This window comes from Zalophus californianus, chromosome 9 (assembly GCF_009762305.2).
Source record: "Zalophus californianus isolate mZalCal1 chromosome 9, mZalCal1.pri.v2, whole genome shotgun sequence".
NCBI classification, from domain to species: Eukaryota; Metazoa; Chordata; class Mammalia; order Carnivora; family Otariidae; genus Zalophus; species Zalophus californianus.
This window is the reverse complement of record NC_045603.1, coordinates 38,595,697-38,609,291: the sequence shown is the minus strand read 5'-3', so window position 1 is coordinate 38,609,291 and position 13,595 is coordinate 38,595,697. Positions and strand designations below refer to the sequence as shown.

At 37.5% G+C, this 13,595-nt stretch overlaps 1 protein-coding gene across 1 annotated transcript in view; it reads right to left on the bottom strand.

The window, feature by feature from the left end:
- Positions 1-9,775, bottom strand: part of PPP1R12A (protein phosphatase 1 regulatory subunit 12A) — a 140,278-nt gene extending 130,503 nt beyond the window's left edge. The window contains exon 1 of the mRNA XM_035729305.1: positions 9,286-9,775. Within this exon, the coding sequence (XP_035585198.1) occupies positions 9,286-9,522 (237 nt within the window). The 5' untranslated portion in view covers positions 9,523-9,775. The remainder of the gene's footprint in view (positions 1-9,285) is intronic.
- Between the last annotated feature and the right edge of the window lie 3,820 nt (positions 9,776-13,595).

Here is a 13,595-nt window from a genome sequence, read left to right as displayed (position 1 = left end):
ATAAAGGTAACTGGTATGCGTGTATGTGTGTGTTTTGAAAATTAATCCAGGAAAATATACTTTTCCACATGGTTAACTTCTAAGAGGGTATCAATTCACATTCTCACAAAATTTCTCTTTCGTACTATGCAAGTATTTAAGAAACTGACACAAACTTTCTATAACCTTATATTTTTGTTAGAGAACATGTTAAACTAACAAAAAATGTAATTTCAGCTCAAATATGACTTAATAATCAAGCTAAAGTAATGCTTTTTAAGTGAATCTCTCCCTGCAGAATATCTCACTCAATGCACATAAGGCATTTAAAAAGATTACTAAAAAGGTGACAGCTGAGGAATGCCTTCATTTCTTTTCATGGTTTCTACCGAATGTCATTTCAGAAATGCCTATACAACACATGACAATGTGGAATGTCTCCACCCATGAAAGAGCATTCGAGTCAAGCAAGCACACTTAGGGCAGTAACACAGAGCTCAAGTTTGTCTTTTTATGGTTAGTCAGCATAACAATGAAAAGATAAACAACCAAAATACAAATAAGGTCAGAAAATACTAGCAGCATACAGTGATCCACAGTGAAAGTGTTATTTAGAAAAAAACAAAACAAAACTGTGATTAAAATCATTTGAAAATATGAATTAGCTTCTAATGCCAGTATACTAAGGACTCCTTTCCTAAACCAACAACCAACAATTTGTCTGAAAAAAATTCATTTTTTAAAATATATTGCATAAATGGAGCAAAATTCTGCTTATATTGGTAATCAGGAATATATTCCATTTCAAAAATAAATCTAAGATCCTGCTAAATTTTGACTATAACAATGGCCACCTCTGCATTTTAAGCATTGTAAAAGCAAGTTACTGGTATAAGCACTTTTATTACAATATCTTTAATGTTTGTTAATTCTGTTGTGTTTACTCACACAAACTGTCATCATTTGGTTTTCTATGATCTCAGCCCTTCACAAGATTGGTCTACAGTGTGTTCAATTTTTTTGTTAACCAACAAACTTTGTGCACCTGCTAAAATAAAATTCAAATACCAAAGAGGATTTAAAGAAAAATGAATCAAAATCCCTATTTGAAGGAATCCACTATTTTGTCTGGAGATAAGATATACTAACAATAGCTGGTAGCGTTAGGGTGCCAAACTTAGAGTTTAAACAGTAATTTAGAGAATCACTGTGTGCAGTGGTCATGCAAGTCTACACTTCGTGCTTTGAGATGTGCTTTAATATAAATAAGTTAGGAAATACATTCCAGAGGAAGATTACACGTGCAAAGGCTTACAGAAATATAAATATGAAACTCATGGTTCCTAAAATACGAACTGGTGGGTCACTTTCACTGGTTTTCTGAATCTCTCTAGGTAAGTTCTTTTTTGCTCCATCTTGGGTAATCAGGGGCCAGGCACTTGTACTTTAATGATCTGGCCTGCCACCACCCGAGTGCCATCATATTCTACCAAAAGGAGGACACAGGGAATACAGTCATTCATGAAATCTGTTCATCCTCAAATATTCTCTCTACTTGCATGAAAAGACTATCAAGAAAATTTCTGGTCAATACAGTAATAATGTTATAGACTGACATGAATCCCCACTTTATTTATTTGGATACCATAGCCTTTTGTTGTTAAAATATTTTTTCTTTATGAAAACGGTGATGATAGTATAAGGTGATCACGTTGGCAAATAAAAAGTAGGCTATCCTCTTTTAGTCAGTGAAACGTAAGCAAACATTTTACAGGTGCATGAAATGTTAAAATTCTGGGAATGAGTGATTTAATGGACAACAAGTAAATCACATTTCAAATGATGCTCTCACTTATTACCAATAAGAAAAAAAATTCTGTTGCCATTTCCAAGTTAAGATCTAAAACATAATTTGGCTAAATTTTGCAAAATGATTTAAAAAATATTTTTATAACTTGGATATTCCTACTAACACAAGGCTTCCAATTAAAATCAAACATGATTAACATTAAAAAGTTTGTTTTACTAATTTATAAGTTAATTCAGTTAATTTTATTAGCATTTCATGTATTATCCCAAGTCCTAATTATAAATACCAATATAATCACTGTTCAAGAAGTAAACTGCAGATTAAATGGTAATGACAAACTCAAGGTTTTCTTTTTTTTTAATTAATACTGATATGAGTATCATAACTTATCTCTCTAACATCTCTTCATTAAAAGTTAAGTGTGTGTGTAAATATATAAACAAAGCATGTACTATAAATGCATACCTAAAAATGCCTAAAGCAATATAAATTATTATTAGGATGAAGGAAAATAGAGACGGTTAAAGACTAAATTCTATGTCCTAAAAAAAGGAGTTTTTGTTGCTTTTGTAACTTCCTTTGCAACTTCCCAAAGCACTCGATCAAATATTCTGCACATAATGACCAGTCAAAAACAATTTTGGCAGTTCCTAAAAATTAGGGCAGATTCTGAGATTAATTTAGATATAGTACTACTGCATTTCAGTTACCACAGAAAGCTCATAAAGGGGTTGGCTAGCTAAAACAAACGTAGATGAAGAAAAACCTGTGTGTGGGGCGCCTGGGTGGCTCAGTTGTTAGGCGTCTGCCTTTGGCTCAGGTTGTAATCCCAGAGTCCTGGGATCGAGCCCCGCATCGGGCTCCTTGCTCTGCGGAAAGCCTGCTTCTCCCTCTCCCACTCCCCCTGCTTGTGTTCCCTCTCTCGCTGTCTCTCTCTCTGTCAAATAAATAAATAAAATCTTGAAAAATTAAAGAAAAAATTGTGTGTGTGTGTGTGTGTGTGTGTGTGTGTGTGTGTGTAGTGTGTGTTTCATTTGATTCTCAGCTGATTAACTAAGAAACCTCTAACTACTAGTCATCAACCATAATGACTGAAGATTTAAGAATACTTCTTCAGATTTAAAAGAAGAAATCTAGCATGGTGTTGAGTTTTGGCTTTGGAATCAGATAGACCTGCATGTTAGAATCCAGCTCTGTTGTTTATTATCTTGGTAATGCTGAGCACGAAAGAAGGCATGCTGTGAGAATTAAATGAGATACTGGTTGTAAAAGCATGTACCACAGTGTTCCACATATAACAAGTCCTCAGCAAATGTTCACCAGCCAATTTCACTTCTCTATAAAACACTGATAAGTCATGGCTAATATCCAACTCCAACTTAGAATAAACTCAAAAGGACTTCTGGAGGTCCTCAATCTTTCAAAGAGGTATACCAAAATGCCAATACTCCATCTTTTCAACATGATTGTGGAACCCCATAAAATTTCAAAAGAAAAGTGGGGGTAAAAACGGCAATATTTTTCAGGCAGAAAGGGAATGAAAACCAACTTCAGGAACCCTCAAGAAGTAATATGTTATAGCAGTAACAAAATAATTTTCTATACTCCCCAACCCCCATATAAGTCATCTTTCTAGTCATCTTTAAAAAAATCACCTAACAAGACTTTTTTTTTTTTTTTAAGATTTTATTTTTAAGTAATCTCTATACCCGACACAGGGCTTGAATTTACAACCCCGAGATCAAGAGTTGCATGGTCCACCAACTGAGCCAGCCAGGAGCTCCTAGACTTTTTTTTTTTTTAAGTACAAGTACTTTTCTTATGTGAACAGTACTTGTAAAATGTGGTAACAAATTTCTTCTATTCTATCTAGTGCTTCTAGCTGGTTGTACTAGAAAATGCTCAGTCACAGCTTGCAATCACACTAGCTGAAGTACATGAAAGATGGTCTTGGTTATGACACTTGAAAGTCAGACCACAAAACTGCTGCCAGGAAGCACAAAGGCAGCAACTGCAGAGAAGACACTGTAACAGCAGCAGTGCGGGCACCGGTGCCTTACCAGGGCACCCCATATATGGCTAGGGTTGTCCATTTATTTGCAGGAAGTGAGGGGCCAGTTTGGAGGGGTTAGAAGTTTTGTTTGTTTAGGTTTTTTTTTTCCTTTTAATGGATTTAGGATGGTTTCAATAAAGAGTTTTAAGGGCCATCAGCATAAAGTGTTATAGTCTTTCAAATAAAAAAATTATGTAGAGAGAATAATTTACACCGCACATTCTTTTAAACAGATATTACTGTTATTTTTAAGTGATTCAGTAGATTCTTCTAAGATCTTAACAATCCCTCACCCTCCAAAAATAAACAATAAACTCTATATTCAGTTTTAAACAGATTTCTCATATATAGCAATTACACTATTCTCTAACAAGAGACTCAATATCAACCACTCCAATCTCTCCTCCTTTTGGTTGGAAAACACTTTAAGTAGCCCTATTAGAATACTTTTAAAGAGAGTTACGTTTCAGATTAAGATTCAGTGAAAACGGCTTGGCTGAGAAGATTAAGCACTTAAGAAAAGACTGCACAAAAGTATTCCTTTTACTGTCAAGAGGGGAACTGCATATTTTTACAAAGAAGCTTCAAATGTCTCCCTTAAAGTTGATAAAATTTGTATTTTAAGAGCAAAAGGACTGAATACTAAACTTATCTGCAAGTCTGTCTCTATTGAAAAGTAAAAGGAAAACTTTATTTTAAAACTATAATAGCATAGAACATGGATCTAATTCTACTTTGTATTCCTCTATAAGACCTAGCTCAGACTCTCATAAAGAAGGTGGCAAATTAATTGATGACTCAACTAAATATTTTTCTCCCACTTAACCAAGATTTAAACTGGTTTAGGGTTTTTTAATAGGAAGGAAGTTAATTATCAAGAACTTTTTAAAAGCTCAAGATATTTTAAAAAAAATCTACACAGAAGATCCACAACAAAGATTTTCATTTGTTTTATGAACAGATAAGTTCTACTATGTGTAAAAACAGTTAAGTACTGGATGTGAAGGCTTTAAAATTTATCTCACAATATACAAATTATAAATATTATAAATACAAAGTATAAAACTTTGCACTTATAATACAAGGTAAAAGATACAAGTCAATAAATCTTTAGTGAGCACCTAATATGTGCCAGGCTCTGAAAATACAAACATGTGGGAAATTGGGCGCTTATACTCTATTAGGAAAGACAAACTTAAAAACAAACACTATTCAGTAAGAAGCGTTTCAATAGCAGCAGAGAGGCAAAATATAAGACACAATGAGCACCCCAGAAGAAGAGTGTTTCTCCAGTGCCATAATATTACACAAATTCAAAGGACAGAAAGATCCCTACTGGCTGGCAATTCCATTGAACTCTGAAGAATAACTAAGATTTGACTGGCGAAGAAGGGAGGAAGGATATTCTAGTGGCAGAAAAAGCATGACCATAGGCATGTTAATAAAAAGGTAAACAGTAAAAAAACAGAACAAATGGAGATACACCAGTTACAAGCTAAATGATGAAACACTTAAAATTTAAGGAGAGGAGTGACACAATGAAAGTGATATTATTAAAAAATTATTTTGATAGCAATATGAATGCTGGATTGGACAGAGAGAGAATAAAGGCAGAGAAAGCAATTAACCTACTACTATACTCGGATAAAATAATAAAGGTATGAACTAGGTTGATAATAAGAGTAGCAAGGAAAAGAACGGATGCAAAAGCAATTGTGAAGATTGATTGGATATATATACACAAGGGGATGAATAAACAATAACTGGGATGCTTAAAGCTTGATCCAGAGACTAAACGACATCATTAAAAGAATCAGAGGTATCAATGAGAAGAGCAGGCTTGGTGAAGAAAGATTTAAGTTTTATTTCAGGTTGAATTCAAAGAAATTCCTGACAATGATGTAAAACTAACTGAGTAATACTTAGACTGAAAAAAGGATATAGGTAAAGTCTAAGGATATGAAAACATATATACATGTGCATCGAAACTGTTAAGTGATAAAAGTAGAGTATAAAACTGATTTATAACTATGAAGATTCATGTTTGAATAAGAATCCTTTGAAGAAATCACAAAGCTAAATGTAAATGCAGTAATTGCTATTCTATGGCAGAGGCGGTTAACCTCTATTTACTATATTACTACTTAAATATACGTTTTTAAATATAAAATCACAACGTAGTGAATAATATTTCATTTTAAATCAATACATCATCACCAGAAAAATGGAAATGAGGCACTGGAGCGCTGCAGAAATGTGAGAACTGGAAACTGACTTGGAAGTTACTGGCACAGAGGAAGCAGATAAGATTTTAAAGTAAAATCAAAGGTTAAACTCAACACTGAAGAAATCTCAGTCCTACATTTATGCATACCAGTATCAGGAGTAATCAGCAATAAGGCATTCTACAGAAACCCCTATTACTCTCCTAAAATCTTTATAAATGTATACTAAAATATAGATACAGATCACAAGGCAGAAAACTCAACCAGGTACCTATAAAATCAGAACTGATTAATGCTCACCAATAAAAATGAAAATCTACCCTAGACCTCAGTTGCAGAAAATGAGAAGTTTACTTTAGCTTTAATACTGTTCAGTATTGTTTTCTAGCTATGGGAGTCAGGGGGAGGGAGGCTATTCTAGAGACCAAGACAGGAAATTTGACAAGAACACTGCTTTTTCTCCAGTATGGATGACATACTTCTATACAAAAAGAATAGCTGAAAATTAAGTAGCTTTTGTAACTTCTAATGAAAAGGCACATTCAACCAATAAACTTTTAAATATAAGCTGCTTACATTAAAAATGTAAGTAAAATATTAGATTAAGTATATTTATGGGTTGTGAAATTTCTAAAACTTTTCTGACAGTGAAATTTAAGACACTTGATTAAAACCAAAAAGGTAAATGAATATTCCAAAAGACTAATCAATAATTAAACTAGCAAAAAGATTTTAGGTATCACATGATCTTTTGAAAAGTTAAATTAAAAAAACACTATTCAAGGGTCATTAAATCAGTGGGTCAATTTTAGGTTTTATAACTTAAGTATTTAAAACAAGCAGCACTCAAGAGATTTCTTAAAAGCTTAAAATTTTCTTGTGATTCTTTTTTAAAAAGTTTTATTTATCACCTTTCACTATCTGTTGTCCTGAATTTGCCCAAAGCAAACTCCTTGTTCTCACAGTCACAATGGGAAAAAAGTACAAGAGTTGATAAAAAAGAAATGAGAGTGGAGAAAACATGATAAAAATTTTAGTACTTGATATTTTAAAGACTAGCGTCAGTGACTTAAGGAATGTGCACATAAACTACAAAAAGATATTATGCAAATAATTATGCATAAACTTTGAAACTTCTGCTTAAAAGCTTCTCAACTAAAACAAAATACCCAATAAAGACTATACCTATATGGTGCCAAACTAACTACTGAATTCAGTTTATCAGGAAAATATTGATAAATCTGCTGATTCTTGCAACATGTCCAAACTGAGAGGGAAAAAAACCCTTTAAGAGTCTGTTACATGTATTTTCTCCTACCGAGGCCAATATTACACCAATATAAGCATTAGAAAATTTCCTCTTCCTCCAAGTCAATACAATCGGGTCCCTCCACAAGTGTGAAAATTTTAAATTTCTACTTGACAATTTTAATAAAACATATTGATGTAAACCATTATCCAACTGTACCTTGACCTAAGCATACAATAACTGTGTCTTTCAAAATCAATTCCCTACTAAAACATACAAATTACACTTGAACGATCCTTCATCTTACATAACTACATTATCATTTTTAGTGCCTAAAGTTTCTTTCATGCTCAATGCCATGTTTTTAGAATCTAGAGTTTGCTATGCTTTAAAATAAACCTCAGCCAAATAAAAAGTATGCTATACTTTAGAGACTCTAAATTTACGGAATAGAAAAACAACTACCGACCGCGCTGTATTTTTACTAGGTGCCACATTCTGAATTCCAGATTTGTCCTGCAATTTGTCAGTGATTTCAATCCATCAAGTCAACTTTGTAAACAAAGGCTATAAGCCAAGTTTGATACGAGAATTCAGTTAAGTAAAACTTAAAACGGTCATCATTCACCAAACAGGAAGCAGTAAAAGGAAAATGCCACCACACACCTTTTAAAAAGGCAGCAAGGCAATATTCATAAAATATAAAGCCTTAAGTTTCAACCTCTCAAACAAGTTTTTGTTACACTATTAAATAAAATACAGCTATGATCTTCCACGTATAATTAAGGCAACTTTGAGACAGTTTACAAATCTTTTCATTTTAAGGGGAAGCTATTGCTGTGAACTCGTTTTCTAAGTAATTCCAAATTGCCCACTAAGAAAATGGAAAGAGTCTGTGTCTTGTCACCTATTACCATCACTTAAAAATTGCTTTTTATGCAGAACTCTACGTGGTTGTGTTGCTTCTGGCCTGTTAAAGGCAAAGCAACATTATCTCTGGATTGCCAATAGTTTCTCCTTATTTGGCTAACATTGAGAGATCCCAATCAGACTACTATAAAACTTTAATATGCACAAAGCATCCATTTTGAGAAAAGTTTGTGAACAGCTTTCTTTTTTTCCACCCCCAAAAGGAAAATCAGAGTTTGGTAATCGGCTCTGAGAAGCGTGCCCCGTGTTTATTCTTCTCTTTCTAACCCCAGTGCACACCCCAAGACGTGAGGCTCGAGGATCTCTGACACTGCGGCAAACTCTTCTCCGAAAGACACTTCAGTACAATCGGGTCCGGCGGTGGGCAAGCCCTTCTGAACGCTTCCTTACCTTATCCACCTCCATCCCTTCCCTTTCACCCGGAGCAGATCAGCTAATTACATCCCGTTTTCCCCCTCCCCAATGACCAAGAGTAATAAAGGAGAAAACAGGAAATCGTCGCCCAGGCACTAGACTTAGGGCTCTTGATTACTACTATTATCATCATAATTTGTAATCAAGTCCTAAAAACTAGAGCAAATCCAATGCCCATCTACAAGCCAAAGACGTCCATCTGCCCAAGTGTCCCTAATGCCTCTTGTTGGTCGTTTTCTTTAGCAACCCCGTCGTCCAAGTATATCACTGACATCGGGCCCAGGTACAACCCCAGTACACCCCACCCGGTCTCGACCCCAAATCCCAGACACACGTCTACAAATGGCCCTGGGGCCCCAAGCTGATCACAGTCCCTTTTTCCTCTTCCCCGGAAATCACCCGGTTCCCAACTCCAGCATCAACTAGTCTGAAGGGGGCCTCAAGCCAGAAGCCCTCCCACCACCAGTTCTCTCCCCCCTCCCTCTCGGGAAGCCGCCCCCTCACCCCGCAGCAGGGAGTCTCCCGCCGCCCCCAGCCTCCAGAGGCCGAGAGCGCAGAGAAGGCCCCAGCGGGAGGCCGACGAGAACCCGCAGAGTCAGGAGAGCCGGCGGCAGGGTGCACAGACCTGGTGCAGGGCAGTGAGTCCGTCCACATTGGCGTAATTGATGTCGGCGCCGCGGTGCAGCAGCTTGAGGACCTCGTCCGTGTCGCCGCTGGAGCAAGCAGCCAGAAAGACGGCGCCATCGTCGAACTTCACCTTGGTCTTCTGGCGCTTCACCACGGGAGGCTCGAGGTCCGTCTCGGAGCCGATCCAGCGCTTCAGCTGCTCGTTCCGCTTCTGCTTCGCGTCCGCCATCTTCATCCCCTCTCCTGCCGCCGGGTCTTCTTATCGCGAGGGGGGGAAGGGGGAGGCGGAGAGGGAAGAGAGGGGAGGCAGGGGGTGTGTGACTGTTTCTATGAGTGCGGGCCAGAGGAGGGCTGGGAACCCGGAGGAGAAGCTCGAGACTTCCAGTATCCCACAGAGCACTGGGGCGGCGCGCCCGGCCGAGCGGACCTCCCTTCCTACCCCAGAAGCCCTCCCGCCCCCGGCCCGGCCACCCGTCACCGGCGGCCAATCTAACGTAACTTCGCGAGATCCGGACAGGGAGGCGCCCTTCGGCCAGTGCGCATGCGCCCTAGGCCTGTGCCCGCCCCAGGAAGAGCGCTCCCGCGAACTGCGGCGGGGGCGGCTAGGCCACCGGAGGGAAGCGGGTGTGGTCCAGGCCGCCCGGGCTGCGGGGGCTGGGACCAACCTGGAAGGGCGGAGACACGGAAGGAAGGTTGTCCCGCCTGGCTGAGGGCTCCTGGGGTTCCGGAGGCCGACAGTTGGGCTGTACGCCGCCTCTACCGGGCCGACCTGCCTCCAGGGCTGTCTGAGCTCCGCAGAGTCGTTCGCTCAGGGCGGAGGATTTTCCTATTGGCTGCGTTATTTGAATGGAATGGAGGATAGGACGTGAATTAGGCGCTTATGATTTCTCTTTCTGAGGAACTCGGATGAACTTGGGCATGTCAGTATTGATAAGCTCTTAAGAGTGGGATCTGTGTAGCCGAGGGCTCTGGTGTCAGTTATCCCAGACCTCAGTCCTCGGTGACCGCCTGGTAACAAGGGTTGACCTGCGGTTAATTGCAGTGGCTTCCTGCCAACCTCCACTGTAGAAACGTCTTTCCTCTTATGCTTGTTTTTTGTTGCTTTGTTTTGCTTTTTCTCTCACGCGTATTTCGAGTCCTCTTACCCTTTCTTCAGTGCTCTAAGCCTGCCTTGTACTACCAGTGAGTTTAACAGCCTTGTTACTGGTCCTAACCTTTTAAGGGATTTCTGGTTCCTACTCCATTGCTTTCTGAGGATGGGTAAAGACCCAGCTGCTTCCAGAGTTCAAAGGAATGTTAATATTACGCAGTTAATTCATTTGGTATTTATTGAATATTTACTATGTGCCGGTTATTGTTCTAGGCACTGGCGATCCATTGACCATAATGAGATATTTAAACCACCTTTTGAGGTTACGTGTCCGGAAAAAAAAGACTTTGTAAATCGTTATAATCATAAAAAAAAAAAAAGCTTTTTATCTTTGTCTTGTTTGACACCACATACAAGACTTGTAACAATAGCTAAAGCCTTTCAAGCCATCTATTTGCAGTCTCCACCAATTGATAGATTTTTTAAACACTCCATTGTTTTCATCCACTACAGGTTTTTAGAACATTTAGAGCCAAAGTAAGAAAAGTCATTACTTTTTACCATTAAATGGAATTTTAGGGATCATCTAGACTGATTCCCCAAAGAACTAATTAATTTTACTCAGCAGCAGGATTAGGATTCCTTCAGCAAGTATTATGCACCTGTACTGGGCAAGCATTGTTCTAGATGCTGGGGATGCAGCAGTGAACAATTAAGCTTTTCTTATCCTCCAGTAGACTACACTGCAGCCTATCATACTGAGAAAATAATTGAGTAAAAAGCAAGTAGGAAGCCACCTGCCTGTAAGAATGAATTTTCTGAAATGCAAAAACTAGGATAATGATAGAACCCAAATTAGGGTAAAAATATTTCCACTGGAAATATTGTAGAAATAGAAAGTGAGTGTAACATGCATGAAATGCACCAATGGTAATATCAGACCTTTGAATAATGATGGTGTTAGGAGCTGAAGAACTGTTAATGCTAAAATAATAAAATTTCTATTCACTCTAAGAGCTCCAGAATATAGCTCTTATAGTAAGAGAAAGGAATCTGAGAACTGCCTTGTCAGCTTTTCTGTCTACCCAGAAAAACTGACAAACTTACCCTTACTGTTTCCCAAGAATGTTATGGTTGATTTGGTAGCCCTTAAAAGTCCTCTGAAATACAGATTGGTATCTCAAGGTTTCGTGTGGACAAGAGTTTGATGGGAAGTATGCTATTTCGGATTCAAGTACTTCAAAATGTAGAATTAATAAAATGACAGTTTATTAATAAACCATAAATAGCTAAGTATCAGTTACCAAAGGCTAGCAGTCAAAAACAAAACAAACACAACAAAAACCCACCTGGGCTATTGTATGCAAATTTCACTGAGTTTAGCTTTCTTTCCCCAGCTCTAAGGGTCAGCAAGTTCCATGTTAATCTCATTGGAAGTAGTCTTAAACTGCACCCCTGCTGTGCCTTGTAGGGAGGATTTTTTTTTAAATGATATTATTGAATAAATACTGAAGACCTATGGCTAATTCCAGAAGAGGCAAAATTTCTTATTTAAAAAACAACAATACAAAGCTAATCACTTCATAATACTTTAGTAGCTGAGTGAACTTCAAACTTTAAGCAGAAGAAGAAATTAAAATACAAAATAAAAATTGAACTATATTAATTTGCTAACTGGTTTTCTTTGCTGCAGCAAATCATCAGTCATGTTGGGGTCTTAATTACATGCAGGAAGTTGTCAAAAGGAAATATGTATTTTTTTTTAAGATTTTATTTTTAAGTAATCTCTATACCCAACATGGGGTTTGAACTCACAACACCAAGACCAAGAGTCACATGTTCAACCAGCTGAGCCAGGTAGATGGTCCCAAGAATATGTAGGTTTTTAAAAGCCTAATTACATCACAGATATCCCCTACTAACCATTAATTTAGTTGTTAATTATGATCAATTTGAAAAATTTTTAATTAAATCATTAACTTATTTTAAATGTTTACACACATGAAGCTTAGATATTTTTCTGTTCTCTCTCTCTGAGAGAGAATCCGGCAATAATATGATACAACACTTATAATCAAGTTTATTATTAGAAAAACAACTAGAGAGGGACACCTGGGTCGCTCAGGTCGGTTGGGTGTCTGCCTTCTGCTCAGGTCATGATCCCAGGGTTCTGGGATCGAGTTCCGCTTTGGGCTCCCTGCTCAGTTGGGAGCCTGCTTCTCCCTCTGCCTGCTGCTTCCCCTGTTTTGTGCTCTGTCTCTCTCTCACTTTGACAAATAAATAAAAAGAAGAACAACTAGAGAATGTAGTAATATAGGCACAAAAGCTTGTGTGTGTATGGCCTTAACTTAGTACCAACCTATACAATGTGGAGATTTGTTTATTTACTTATGAATGAATCTAAACTTGAAAATATATTCAATTATATTGTAATATGTGAACACAGAACGAGAAAAGGAAAATTTTAAAGTCAACCCAAGCAAAAAATAAAAATTTGAGAATTAGCCTTTTGTTCGGTAAAAGACTGGTCAATTGCCAGATGGTAAAAAGCTTTTTTACATGGCAAAAGAAGTCAATCTCTAATTATTAAAATAGTTAAGGGTGGCTCAGTCAGTTAAGCATCTGACTCTTGGTTTCAACTAAGGTCATGATCTCATGGGTGGTGAGGTCAAGCCCCACTTAGGGCTTTGCACTCAGCAGGGAGTCTGCTTGAAGATTCTTCTTCTGATGATCCTCCTGCACAGTCTCTGTCTCTCTCAAAATAGATAAATAAATCTTAAAAAAAAATAGTTAACTCTTGGGATCCACATTGTTTCTTTGCTTAATTGATAGCTCACTGCTTTGCCAGCCTTTATAATCTTTGTAATACTGAAGGTATATCTCAGTAATACAATGTAGGATACTAAAATTTTCCAAAAACCAACTTCTGTTCAGTGAATCTTTTTCCATGTTAACTTTTATTATACAGTTGGAAATGTATTTTGGTACAAAGTGTATGTAAGATAATAAGAAAAGTCATACATTTAAGTTCTCATCCCTAATTGAAACCTGAAATTCTAATTTACTTTTATACAGTAGAGAATAGGAGAGTCAACAAGGCAGTTTGGTCTTATCTCCTGTACTCTACACCTGGGCTAGCCTCTCTTCTCCTGTGTAACAATGTCTTCCAAATGTTGTTTTTAGGAACCTAAAGAAAAGTTTACAATCTGCTAGAATCA